Source organism: Vespula vulgaris, chromosome 5, assembly GCF_905475345.1.
Source record: "Vespula vulgaris chromosome 5, iyVesVulg1.1, whole genome shotgun sequence".
NCBI classification, from domain to species: domain Eukaryota; kingdom Metazoa; phylum Arthropoda; class Insecta; order Hymenoptera; family Vespidae; genus Vespula; species Vespula vulgaris.
Window position 1 is genome coordinate 4,483,295 of NC_066590.1, and position 14,206 is coordinate 4,497,500.

Sequence of the window (14,206 nt, forward strand, 5' to 3'; positions counted from 1 at the left end):
CGAAGAATTTCTCATGGTCGTTGAGAGGGTAGGTTGGGGAGGAGTCGGGCGCAGAGAAGAGGGTAGGGAAGAGAAGAGAAGAGAAGAGAAGAGAAAAGAAGAGAAGAGAAGAGAAGAGAAGGAAAGGAAACGATAGGAGAAGGGGCAAGTAGAGAGGGGTAGGTTTTTAGTCGGGCGCGCGTCTCGATCTAGCGAGAGATTGGAAGGACGCGCATACCAACCCCTCCTTTCGAAGGATCAGGCCGCGAAGATGCCTGGCCTGCGTGAACGAGAGGAGCGCAACCTGTGGCTGATACTGACCGGCGCGCCTCCCTGCGTCCGGAAATTCAGCCACGCTCAATTCTCAAACGTTCTCTCTCGCTCCCTTCAGTTCCATTCGAACCACGGCTCGACCGTTTTCGTCGAGGACGCCGGTGCGCATCGTCGTGTACGTTTGCGATACAAGAAGGAGAGGAAAGCATTAAGCTTTATCGTTCATTCGCTGGTTCGTTCGTTCCTATTTTTTTGTTTTGTTTTTATCCCTGATTCATCTTCGTTCTTTCCTTCGTACGTACTTACGTACGAAGACGTTCGTCCGTCCATTCGTACGTCTCGTTATACGCTAGATTCTATAATCAAAGCTACGATGCATTCACCTTTAGACTCGTCGAATAAGATTACCTGCATTTTCCTTTTCGTTTGATCGAAGAATAACAGTGGACAAGAGAAGTAGACACAGTGAGAACGGAACGAGTGATTTCCTCGACGATCAACTAATCGCCTTCCTGTTGCTCGTTAGTGGACTTGGAAAATTCAGATAAAAACAGGTGTGTTATCTTTCCTCTGTCTGTCTGTCTCTCTCTCTCTCTCTCCCTCTCTCTCTCTCTCTCTCTCTCTCTCTCTCTCTCTCTCTCTCTCTCTCTCTCTCTCTCTCATAAATATTATCATGTTCTTTGTATTATGACTTTTCTTTATCGTTTCTTCAAGAATAGAATATTTTTTCCAAGGTTTCCGTTATCTTTCCATTTTGTTGTACCGACCATAAAAATATTTTCTCCTTTTTCCGGCTAGAGTTTCCGGCGCGGGAGACAGGGCAGGGTCAACGCTCCATCGCGAGAAACGCTCGTTGTACGCACCACGCGCGCACCAGGTGCGCCGATGTGCGTGAAACAACGAGGGATCGAGCGCGAATGAGATAAAAATGTCTTCTTTTTTTTTTTGTCGTTAATTCGACGTACGACGATTAAACGACGTTAATTAACGAAAACCTTATGTTTCCAATGGAACATGTCGCGTAATGATCAGACGTGGAGATTGATAGTACGGAATATTTTTCATTCGGACATTTTCATCTCGAAAAATCCTTCCGGTAGCTCGCTGATTTAAATGCTTCGTTAATGTTCCAATATGCTCGGGATCATGCAAATTTAATTTAGTTTTCCATTCCAATAACAAATTTATTTATTTTGCGAGAGAGCGATGGACAAATTCAACGTTTTAACCGAATGGATTATTTTCCAATTTCTTTCTCAAACGCAGTACGATAATATTTTTTCTTTTTTTTTTTTTGCTCACGCCCACATACAACGAAAAAGAAAAATATATATATATATATGATTTTCTAATAAAATGATGTAGACAATTTTGTTATATAATAGTGTATATGATTTTGCTATAAAAAAAGAAAAAAGAATGCACGCAAGAACGGAACGCGCTGTTTAAAGGTAGATATAACGTGTAATGTTCTTGATTTTTATTATACACGAAAAGATATGCTTGTCGTATTGCATAATGTATTTACACGAAAAAGGGAGTGACTCTACTTAAGAACACGTACGTACAAGATTACTATGACGTTAATGAACGAAATTTGCGGCGGTCATCGCTGTGATTAAGGTTACGTTTAAGTGTACGTCATAGTTACCGCGAATGCGCGTAATTGCATCTTCGTCTTTGGAGAAGTCGACGTCTACGGAGACAGACATTTGTTCGTAATTATACGAGCATCTCGAACGATAAGAGTAATATGAGAAATCCTTTAAATTCTATTAAGTTCACACGCTAAATAATTTCCCTTTATCTTATCTTGATTTATTTCTCATACGGAAAGAAAAAAAGAAATAATTATGAATAATTTCTACGTATATTATTAGTTATTTTAAAAGCATGACAATGCAAATAAAACGTTATGACTAACTTGCTTTTCTTTCTTTTGCTATCAAAGGAATAAAAATAGAAAATAGAAAATTGTTATCAGTTGTGAATTGCTCACGCTACTATGAAAAAAAAAATATGGACGTAATATGAATCGATTATCGATGTAATTGTAATAGGCATTGTTTACTTGTCTTTAATTATTAGAATATAAATCAAATGAATTGCAATTTACGAATGAGAGCACTTTTCAAGTCATGAATATAATACAGGAAAATGTGAAAACTTAAGTCGATATGAAAAGAAAATATTGATATAATTCGTAAATTATTTTGAGCAGACGAAGGTCTTTTGCGTACAGTCTGTCATTCGTCAATAGAAAAAAAAAGTAAAATAAAAAAAGACACCCTCTCCCTTCTTCTCTGTCTCTCTCTCTCTCTCTCTCTCTTTCTCTCTCTCTCTTTCTCTCTCTCTCTACGTTCTCTCTCTACTTTCTCTACGTTCTGTGTGATCTCCTATTCGATCTCGTTTCTCGTTTTCCTTGCTGGGGTGAAAACGTTCGCTCGCGCGTAACCATAGTTATGTCGCGCGAAAATCGATATTCCCTGAATATATCCTTTCCCAAATAATTTTCTGTAGGCTGTGCCTCGTTATTAATTGGAACCGAACGACGATAGGTAGATATTCCCAGTAGATATAAAGTCGAAGAATCGTCGTTTAGAAACGGATTCGTTTCGACGATATAAAAAATCAATATGATAGACGGTAACGATGATTCTCATCGAAAATCTCGTAAAATGGGAAAGTCTTTCTTTCTCAGTTGAGAACGTATTAACTCCCGTAAGCCTTCGAAAATCGATTTTCCCTGTATTCAAGCGGATGTCATAAGCGGGAGAAAATTTTACCTCGAACGATATCGACTAGAACAAGTGAACGATTTGATAATGCGCTATATACTTCGTTCGATTATTCTTTTTATATATGAAAATCTATGTAGTAAATAAATGATAGGACGTAAATCGTGTAACACAGAACAACGTAGAAAATCTCACATCGGTGTCGTATGTCTCTATTATATCGAGAAAAGGGGTCGAAGTAAATTCGATACCGAGCTAATGAAAGCATACGATCGTTTTATCCTCGTAAATGCTTCTTAAGGCTGCCGTGACACTTTTAATGGATATCAAATACCAAACGCTTACGGGAAAGTTCGTAGAAACATTTGGTAGATCATAAATAAAATTTCCAAGACAAGCGGGTTAATCCTGTGCTAAAATATTCAGTAATATATATCTTGTACGTATGTTGGTAGAGATATACGTAGAGATTCACGTAAAATAGCGAGTTAGTTTTCTTGAATTAGCAACATCCGTTGGATTCGTATCTCAATCGAAAAGCGTCTTATAGTAGGAGAAGAGGAGTCGGTCAAGTAGGAGAGGTAAAAAAAGAAGAAAAGAGAAAAAAGTAGTAGTAGTAGTAGTAGTAGTAGTAGTAGAAGAAGAAGAAGAAGAAAGAAGGAGGTAGAATCGATCGTATTTAAAGAACTTCCGATGTTATTTTTGTTTTCCCCTACCAAGTGACACCCTTTTAACTACGCAACAAACCGGATTGGTGGTCGCGCGTTCTTACACGCGCACGCTACTTTAACTTCAACGCTTAATTAATCGTCACACAAGAGTAGCCGGCCTTTTCAATCCTGTTTCAGGCGTAACGAGGGCAGCTAGCTTAAAGGCAAGAAAACGTTACCCTACGATGCGTACACCGGCGCTCCAGTTAATTAACGATGCAATGACACCGAAGACGAGTACGACGAGAATGACAGTAGCAAAGGTAGTGACAACAACAGGAAGAACGACGACTGCGACGACGACTGCGACGACGATTGCGACGACGATGACGACGACGATGACAACGATGACAAGGATGATGACGACGATGATGATGGGTACGCGATGAGAGAGAAAGGAACGTCGAGTGAACAACTCTCGTGAAATCGCGCCGAATCAATCCGACCAAAGAGGAAAAGAAACGCGTAATGACTCGTCGTCAACCATCGGCGATATTTTCTCGCGGACCACGTAGAAAAGAAAGGAAAGAAGAGAAAACGTTTGGAAGGATTTCGAGGAAAGAAAGGAAAATTCCTTAGACGTTCGTCAAGCCTCCGTGTTTTTCAAAGACTGCTAAAACTCGCCAAATTTTTAACGTTTTACACTTGTGCCAAATAGGCACCCTATTTAATAGGGACCAAGGTCCAAAATTTAGGAGAGGTCGTTCGGAAATAGAGATATATATATATAATACAAGAAAAGTGGATCGTCCGGTAGCTCTCGTTGATCGAGCTCGTCCTAAATGGAAGGGAGGAGGGAGTACGCGAGGAGAAAATTTCGCGTCTCAAAGAAGGCGTCGATACGTCGACGCTGGTACGACAAGGAAGACGTCCTCGTCTTCGTCGTCGTGGTCGTCGACTTCGAGCTATGCGAATCGCCGAGAAATTCGCAGAGCGCTGCCTGCTCAGAGGATAGATAAAGGAGTTGCTACGGAGAAGAGAACGTTAGATAAGAATAGGATGCCGGGGCAGACGTCAACTCGAGAGAGCAGCGAGGTTATCCGAATGGAACCCCTGGGTAGAACATCCAGTTCACGTAGCCCCGGGCAAAACGGAACTGCCAATAGCACGGAAGTACCAGTGATTTCAGGTAGGTCAAAGATCGAATTATCATTCTTTTCTTTTTTCAGATCGCGATAAGTTTCCTTTTGAGATCTCGACAATCGCGATAAGTTTATGGAATCGTTGCTCGTTGAACATTCTCTATCTATGTTATATAATTGTATAATGTTTCATACTATGTCTACTATCGAAAAACAACGAATAGGAAGAAGAAGAAGAAGAAGAGGAAGAAGGGGGGAGGGGGGAAGAGAATCATATATATATATGTCTAAACTTCGCGTGACTAACGCTTGACGCTATCTACTCAAGCTTAAACGTTCCGAGATGGATGCTTCTCTCGATCCCACGAGATTACTTTTCTATCTCGACTTCTTATATAAATGATTGATTTATATAATCATTACTTGTCAAAAATCGATTAAACTCTCTTTCTCTTTTTAACGCGTTTATTACCGATCGATTATATTAAATAATATAAAAACCGAGTGGAATGGATAATCTTTTTATTCGAGAAAAAGTATCGAACGTTGCCTTTGGAAACGTCGACCTTCGACCGAACATAAATTTTTCAGGGTGCGATCGTAAAGCGTACATCGGAGCGACCGTAAGAAACGAAATGTACTACGTTGGAATTGGTGTGTGCAATGCGAGACGAGGGAAAATATCGGAATAATTTATATCGCGCATCAAGATCCGTGTTATCTTCGCGGGCCTAATGTAGGCTGGACGAAACTACTGAGTTAAGGGGATGGAGGAGGTCACAAGTTCAAAAGTTCAGTCGTTTATAAATGTCTCCCGATTCTACGAACAGCGAGGTGATTCGAAATCTGGGCATTAATAAATCACTAAATTATTCGTCAATCGTGAAGTTGTCTTTCCGAAAAACGAATTATAAACGAGGACGTTATATATAATCGTATATTCGTTTGTTCGTTTATTAATCCTATTTTACGATCGTATTTACGATATAGATCGGATTATGGTATGGATCTGTTAAAGCGACAGATGAAAACCTGATATTATTTTCGCGATAATCTTTGATACGAGACAAACATTTCAAAGCTTTCGATAAAAGATATCATTGATCGAGATTGCCAAGAAAGGCGACGGATCAAAGAACGATCGTAAATGTTAAAAGCTTTATGGTTCTCTCTACGATGCGTAAAACGCGTATAAATTCAAAGAACGCATATACCGATTAAGTTTATAGCTTCGAAACGATAGGTATTTCATGGCGAAGCTTTGAAATTGCGTCGATTTATATATCTATTCTGGCATCTAGTAGAACGCTCTCCTTTCGTTCTATCTCCTTTACGTGCCAAATCAGTACATTTTATCGACGTTAACGCACTCTCGTGATCTTATAAAATAACTAGAAAACTCGATGCACAAGACCGCTTTAACGATTCGTTATAAATACGACATTGTATACATCATTCCTCGTTTTAATTCAACGATGTGCCCTAACAAAAGCGAGTCTTTGGATTCGTTGAAAAACATTTGCTAGGACCAGTAGTATTCCTTCGAAAGAAAGGATACTCTGGTGAAAAGAGTGTTTCATTTCCCGTGTCTCGCCATTTGCTTTATGAAGGAACCACCCTCTTAGAGCTATCGCGAGGTTACGGCCTTAGGGCAGAGAGCAAACGAGAAAGATAGAGAGTGAAAGAGAAAGAGGAAGAAGCGGAAGAGCTGGAAGCGTTGCTTCTCTCCGTTCTACGTTCTCTCCTCACCTCGTTTCGAAACCCTCTCTAGAGTGATATTGTCAGCATTTGGTGCCTTTATATATCGAATCTCTCAAATAGAGCAGTGGATTCGAAGTGTTCTGGCTTGCGGTATTAAGCAAGAACTCTCGAGAGCCTCTCGGCGATTGAACAATCGCGATCTCCGGGACAAAAGATACAAATCTTTCTCTTTCTTTAAAAAAGAACCAGTCGACTCCGCGTCTTTAAAACACGTTCTTATATTGATTTAGCATTGTACCCTCCCATGGCTTCTCATTTTTTATCCCCATCGTTTGCTCTTTCCCAATCTCTCTTTCTCCCTCCCATCTCTCTCACTTTCTCCAACTTTCTCCCCTTTTCTCTTCTTCCCACCCCTCCTCTTTTTCTCTCTCTCTCTCTCTCTGTTTCTATCCTTCTAATAGAACAGAAGGATAGTCTCAAGAAGCGAACTTCGTGAAAAGACCCGTAAATGCCCAATTTTGTTGGAACACTAGTTGCTCGACTGCTCGAAGCGTTTATGTTCGAGACACGAAGATCATGCCGCGAATACGAATGTTGGAAATAGGTTGGCTGTATTCGATGTCTACTTAGGAATTCTATTTCAATTCGTCTCGTGTTCGCTTCACGCTCTTTCCACGACGATTGAGTAACGTAGTTTGTTTAATCGGATTTGAATATTAGATAATATGAAGCTGCAAGATACTAGATGGCAAGGTTGATAGTTAATTTAATTTAGCAATTGATTTACAAAAGTATCTCCCGTCGACGAATCGACGATTGAATTACGGATTTATAGAAAAGAAATATTTCAAAGAGATTGATGAAGAATATTAGGAAATATTGCTTAGAATTTTCTTTTTTTTTTTTTTAAAGGAACGTCGTTGATCATGCAAATTAAACAGCATTTTCTGCGCCTTCATTTTATTCCTCCAAATCCAACATAAATCTTAAAGAAAAAGTGTCCTTTTCCCGGTCACGTATTTTACCATTGCCGGAGAACCAAAGTACCGTCTCGCTCGATTGCTATGTAAACGGTCTACTAACTTAACAGCTGACTGAAAGGAAAGAGCCACGGTACTTACTCCTGCACACAGAGACTTCTACGAGCGTATCATTAAAAAGCCAACTTTAGTTAGATCTTTTTAATTCAAAACCATGCGCCAACGAGGAATTTACGATGGACGTAGCTGTTTGTACTTTTCAAAGAAGAATCTACATTAAATCCAACGAGAGAGTAAGTTATTGGGGTACTCCGAATACTATTAAATTCACCGCTCGCCGATATAAAAAGAGAAAGAAAGAGAAAAAGAGAGAGAAAGAGAGAGAAAGAGAGAGAGAGAGAGAGAGAGAAGGTGCGGCGGTCTTCGTCGAAAGCTCAATCGTCGATAGAAGGAAGCACCCTTGGTGTAGAATAGCCTTTTTACCAAGCAATAGCTCGAAACACAGAAGAATACCAGCGACAAGAGCAGCGCGATCAACAGAAACAGAAAACCCGCTTGACTCGGCGTTGTTGAAAACGTTTGGACGATGGCGCCACCGTGAAAGAACGCGTCCAACCCTCGAGAATAGTAGAGACGAACGACGACGAAATCCACCCCCCTCGCGAAAGCGCTCTTCCGGCAGCAGCAGCAGCACCAGTACCACCAGCAGCAGGGTGCTTTGGAAAGCCGCCATTTCTGCCTAACACCCGCAGTCGCTATATTCGCGCTTTAATGCCAATGAAATGTCAAGGCACGTCGGACGTTATAGACTCGGCGACGTCGTCGGGACATTCGGTTACTCATTCGTGAGCTCGCGCATCCTCGTTTTTTCGCGCGTTTCCGTGGCGTGTCGGTGTCGGTGGTGTCGTCGTTGGCCCTCGTCGTGCTCGTGCTCGTGCTCGTACAACGAGCGCCCGTACACGAGAGCCCAAAGAACGCCGTGATAATATCGTAACGCAGCCTCCTGGAACTCGCGCCTTTCCATCCTTGGCAGTGAGGTGACAATTCATAACCGGATAAATCCGGCCAAATCACTCAATAAGTGATACGAAACTAATCAAGGTACAAGAGCCTAAGGATAAAAGCTCGAGGAGGATCGAGGCCAGCCCTGAACGATCGCTTGACCTTGGAGCACGAGGTGACCAGAGTGTCAGTAGGAAAGGAGACTATACTGGCTGAACAGAGGGAACCCCTGATCAAAATCTCATATGCCTCGAACAACGGTCAGGTAAAGGGACTCGTTTATCGGAGATCGCTGCCGAATCGGTTCGCGATGAGCGAGCAAGATGTGGACGACGTTGCCTTTTTGACAGGTGAGGGATCATCTCCGAGCTCAACGCAAACACTCTTTCCTGCTTTCTCTCTCTCTCTCTCGCTCTTTCAAGATTTGTTGATGTCCCGTACATCTATCTCTCTCTCTTTCTTTCTCTTCCACCACCTAACAGAGTTTACTCGTGTTTCGTTTTCATTTGGAATTGCCCGATCAGATGGCCCACTTACGGCTTTACCGAGCTGCGAATAGACTGCACGAGGAGCACGTGCGTACGATCAATAAGAGGGAAGCTTCTGTCCAATCTTTCGAAATAAAGCGCGCACACCTACTACCCCTTGCTTCTCCCTACCTCCCTACCTCCCCCTCCCTCCCTTCTTCCCACGCGTCCTGCCGATCCTTTACTCTCATTGATGAGTTCGCTTATCGAGAGTGCTTTATTGGCAACGACCAGGATAAACGCGGCTCTCTCTCTCTCTCTCTCTCTCTGACGGCCGCATAATGATACCCAACCTTCCCTACTCCTCTCTTCTCCTCCTTTCCTTCTTCTTCTCCTTCTCTTCGACTATTATTCCGTCCTTGTTACACCTAGTGCAAGGTCTAGCGGGATGCTCGACCCGTTCAAACGGAAGTCGGTCGGAACGATAAGGCAGCTTTCAAGGATTTCAAATGGCCCTTATAACGACGTGAAAACTAGTTCGAACGAGTTACGCGACTCCGTTCTTCCATCGTCGTTCACGTCGTTTCGTCCACGCGTATCATTGCTTATGAGTCCCACTCGAGCGTACGTTTAATACATTGAGACGCGATCTCAGTACCGTTGAAACTCGTGGAAAATCGGAACGTAATGTTCCAACTCATGCGGTTGTTTTCTAGGATTCTGAGCATAACCGCATTAACGTCATTGTAGACTGACGTCGAGCAGTTCGAAATCCGGGTCAAGTGGCTAGTGGAAAGTATGAAACTTTGATATGGTTCGTACGCGAGAAATTCTCTTATGCTCGAAAAAAGAGAGTTTTTATGGCATTCCAAGCTTCTCCCTCGTATCACCATTACCTCCTTTCGGTGACTTTCTTTTCACGAACGAACGAATTCGCGCGGGCTTTGTTCGCGTGGTCCAAAAATAAAATACGAATTTTCCCGCGATAAGCTCTTTCCCATCGACATCGTAGCCCCGTTTCAAAATTCAAGAGTCTCACAAGAGTTCCGCGAGCAACGACGAATAACAATGGGAAGAAAACGAGAACTGCTTCGTCGATATTTTTACCGAAGGAGTAAAACGTGCATATGGCTCTATCATCGAGCATTCTTCAGAAGGATTCCTTTGTTTCAGAAGACAGCAACACCGGATTGCACAAACGTAGCATTTACGAGCCCAATGGAATCGTCTGCTCACAAAAAAGAGCACTCTGCATAGCCACCGTCGTTTTCGCGCTACTTTTCGCCATATCACTCATCATTGCCTTCGCGGGACCACAAAATGGTACTTGTATTATATTCGATATCGGAATTTGTTAATTAATGATTGTTATTCATACCGGCTTGTTTTTATAGACTGCCCTTGCGCTGGACAAAGGCCAGCCAATATGGAAATCGAAGACGATGAAGAGAGCAACGAGCCTCTCGCGACTAATGGGGAGGTACGAACGATTCTTTGCGTTCTAATAATGCCGCATTTTCAATGTCTCCTCTCGAAATCATCACTTTCAACATCCGCAAATATCGCAGTTCATTAAATGATAATATTTTAATTTATGCACGTGCTCGAAAGTCTCTGACAACAATCGAATGGCCAAGCAAACGATACAGCTTGGCGGGAAATCAATCGCTAGGCTCTCTCTCTCTCTCTCTCTCTCTCTCTCTCTCTCTCTCTTTCTCGTAAAGCAAAGTATACGAACACTGCTATTGGTCATGCATATTTTAGTATTAGGGACATGGACAGTGGTATACGTTTGTAATGCTTTATTACGGACAAGACGTGCGTAGTTATAGATAAGCCAAGGCTATAACAATGACTCTTGCAGGTGTTCCCATGGAATAACGTCAGGCTACCTACATTCGTGCATCCTACTAGGTATAACATCACCATCCATCCAAATCTTACCACCTTAGAAGTTAAAGGTAAATCTTAAGAATTCTTTTTATTATATTATTTAGGATAGAAAATTATTCAGTCGATTTCTATCGTTAATTATTCATAACGTCGTTTCGATTTACAGGACAGGTCACGATCGAATTCTACGTCGATAAAGAGACCAATTTTATCGTCTTCCATAGTAACAACTTGACAATAAATGAAAAGGTAAGAACGATGAAATATTTGCTCGATATCTACTCGAGAACGAACGTTCCCACTTATATTATTTTTCCGATCGTTGCCGATTACATTGCAGATGGTCCAAGATCGCAAAGGCCATAGATTGAAAATCGCGAAATTGCTGGAGTACCCGACGCACCAGCAATTGTATCTCCAACTGGAAGAGAGCAAATTTCGAAAAAGGGGCAATTACACGGTCCACCTGAGATTCGTTTCAAAGCTGGCGAGTGAACTGGAGGGTTTTTATCTCAGCAGTTACGTCACCGCCGATGGAGAAAAGAGGTCACTCCGAAATTGTAATCATTTTCGATTCGGAAAGCGCTTCGAGGCGATCCTCGTTTCACGTCTTTCATCGTTCGTCAAAATTATTTAATCGTATTGTTTTTGGTTATCAGGTACTTGGCAACGACTCATTTCGAACCCACGTATGCACGATCAGCGTTTCCCTGTTTCGACGAGCCGCAGTTCAAAGCGAAATTCAAGGTCTCCATATTTAGGGATAGATTTCACATAGCGCTCTGCAACATGCCTGTTGTTAATACGGAGGATGCTGGATTTTATATGGGCACCGGTCTTGTAAGTATTCGTCACGATCAAAAATAACCATCGATCGTACCTAAATTTACTTTTCCTGCAGTAAACAAACATTTTTGGAACTGCTAATTACTAATGACTTATCTCTGTTACAAATTAATCAACGTCTTCATTCGAGTCTAATTACATGAAAGTTCTATGAAATCTCTAGCTTCGAGATGACTTTCAACAATCCGTCGAAATGTCGACTTACTTGGTGGCGTTCGTCGTGTGCGATTTTAAGAGGATTTCCGAGATGACGAAGAGAAACATTTCTGTGAGCGTTTACACAACAGAATCGATGCTTCCTCAAGCGAGATACGCGGTGGATATCGCCACTCGTACGATGGATTACTTTGAGTCTTTCTTTGGAGTACATTATCCACTGCCTAAACAAGGTACAATGATCATTGTGAAACGATCTTATCATGGGAGAGTCGGTGGATTTTCATTCACTCTTGTATCCCTTACAGATTTGATCGCGATACCTGATTTTGGTGCCGGAGCAATGGAGAACTGGGGCCTAATTACTTATCGAGAAACCGCAATACTTTACGATCCCGAAGAAACATCGACTGCTGCACACGAATGGATTGCCGTTATCGTTGCTCACGAATTAGCACACCAATGGTTCGGTAATCTCGTTACGATGAAATGGTGGAACGATCTTTGGCTGAACGAAGGAGCGGCCAGTTTCTTCGAGTACAAAGGAGTCAATCACATTTCGCCGGAATGGAGTATGATGGACCAGTTCATTCTTGACAAAACACAGCCTGCCTTAGATCTCGATGCACTCACCAGTAGTCATCCTATCAACATAAACGTCAACGACCCCAAAGAGATCGAAGCTATCTTCGATATGATCAGCTACAGCAAAGGTGCCTCGATTCTCAACATGCTCGAAGGTTTCCTTTGCGAAGACGTTTTGAGAAGTGGATTAAACGATTATCTCAATAGTCATGCTTACGGAAATGCAGACACCAAAGACCTTTGGGCCGTTTTCACTAAACACGTCAATCGCACGTTTGACGTTAAAGTAAGTGTCGGAAATATTAGGGAATCAGTAATGACGAGTTTATATATCTAATAAAATCGAAATTATTGACAGGCCATAATGGATACGTGGACTGAACAAATGGGCTTTCCTCTGATCACGATAATCCGTGATGGAAATACCATCACAGCCAGTCAGAAAAGATTTCTCGTCTTGTCGAATGAAAATGATACAGAAACTTCCAATCAAAAATCTCCTTTCAACTACAAATGGTACGTTCCTTTGAGTTACTATACGAACAAGGAACCGCATAAATTGCACAACATATGGATGAATTTAACCGACGGTAAGAGTCTCCCCTGAAAAATATTTCATTCTATTCTCTCTAATGTCTTCGTCTAATCGTTGATTCTACGATATTTCAGTAACCTTCGAAATTACGAGCGACGTCGAGTACATCAAGTGCAATATCAATCAAAGTGGATTTTATCGAGTGACCTATCCGGACGATATGTGGATGTCCATCATCACGACTTTACACAACAATCACACGCAGTTCAGTCCGGCAGATCGTGCAAATCTTATCGACGACGCGTTCACGTTATGCGAAGCTGGCGAATTAAACGCTACTATCCCTTTGGAACTATCTTTGTACCTTCTCAACGAAAGAGATTACGTTCCATGGGCCACGGCCCTTAGGTACCTACACTCTTGGAAGGAAAGATTAGCCGAAAGTCGGGCGTACAAGAGATACATCGAATTTCTTAAACGATTGTTAGGTCCTGTTACAAAATATGTTGGTTGGACGGACGAAGGATCTCATTTGGACAAGTTAGTATTACGAAGAAAATATTTTCTCGACTTTCACTTTTTGCGTTACCTTAATTGAAACGTTACTCCTAGATTATTACGAATTGGGGTGCTACAATCCGCGGTATCGGTGAAGCTGGACAGTGTCGTGGAACCAGCGAAAACACTCTTCAACGATTGGATGTCGAATAGCAAACGTGTCGGGCCAAACATTCGCGATGTTGTTTACGTTGCAGGAATCAAATTTGGGGGCGAAGATGAATGGAACTATTGTTGGTCGGTTTATCAGAAAACACAAGTTCCTAGCGAGAAGACATTGATGTTACAAGCGCTTGGTGCTACTTCGGATCCGTGGTTGTTACAACGTTATCTTTTACGTTCCTTGGATCGAGAGAAGGTGAGACCTCAGGACGTTGAGACTGTTATAGGATCCGTGGCTACTAATCCGGAAGGGCAGTTTCTTGCTTGGCGACATCTTAAAGCATACTGGCACGATATACAAGCTTTGTTTGGTAACGGTACGCTCACTATGGGTGGCTTGATAACCGTTGTTACGTCGGATTTCTTTACGGAACACGATTATCGCGAGGTAAATGAAACATTCTCGATATATCCAATTGTTCTTTGAATCCTATAAGAAAATAACTTTCATTCTCGTGTCTGCCAAGGTTTCCGAATTTTTCAAGAAAGTGGACGTTGGTAGTGGTAAACGGGCGCTAGAGCAGAGCTTGGAGATGATA

At 42.0% G+C, this 14,206-nt stretch overlaps 1 protein-coding gene across 4 annotated transcripts in view; it reads left to right on the top strand.

Annotated features, from left to right (window-relative positions):
- Positions 1-230: 230 nt before the first annotated feature.
- LOC127064304 (endoplasmic reticulum aminopeptidase 1-like) overlaps positions 231-14,206 on the top strand; it is an 18,381-nt gene continuing 4,405 nt past the window's right edge. Inside the window, exons 1-14 of one of the 4 annotated variants that reach the window (XM_050995202.1) lie at positions 231-806; positions 3,839-4,829; positions 10,106-10,255; positions 10,327-10,412; positions 10,797-10,893; positions 10,992-11,074; positions 11,166-11,371; positions 11,485-11,665; positions 11,835-12,060; positions 12,136-12,698; positions 12,771-13,002; positions 13,082-13,487; positions 13,560-14,055; positions 14,135-14,206. The exon at positions 14,135-14,206 is cut by the window's right edge and continues 4,405 nt beyond it. In XM_050995202.1, the coding sequence (XP_050851159.1) occupies positions 4,700-4,829; positions 10,106-10,255; positions 10,327-10,412; positions 10,797-10,893; positions 10,992-11,074; positions 11,166-11,371; positions 11,485-11,665; positions 11,835-12,060; positions 12,136-12,698; positions 12,771-13,002; positions 13,082-13,487; positions 13,560-14,055; positions 14,135-14,206 (2,928 nt within the window). In that variant the 5' untranslated portion in view covers positions 231-806; positions 3,839-4,699. Of the gene's footprint in view, positions 807-3,838; positions 4,830-4,893; positions 8,816-10,105; positions 10,256-10,326; positions 10,413-10,796; positions 10,894-10,991; positions 11,075-11,165; positions 11,372-11,484; positions 11,666-11,834; positions 12,061-12,135; positions 12,699-12,770; positions 13,003-13,081; positions 13,488-13,559; positions 14,056-14,134 lie in introns of those variants that run through there. The other 3 variants (XM_050995203.1, XM_050995204.1, XM_050995205.1) reach the window with 3 other exon arrangements.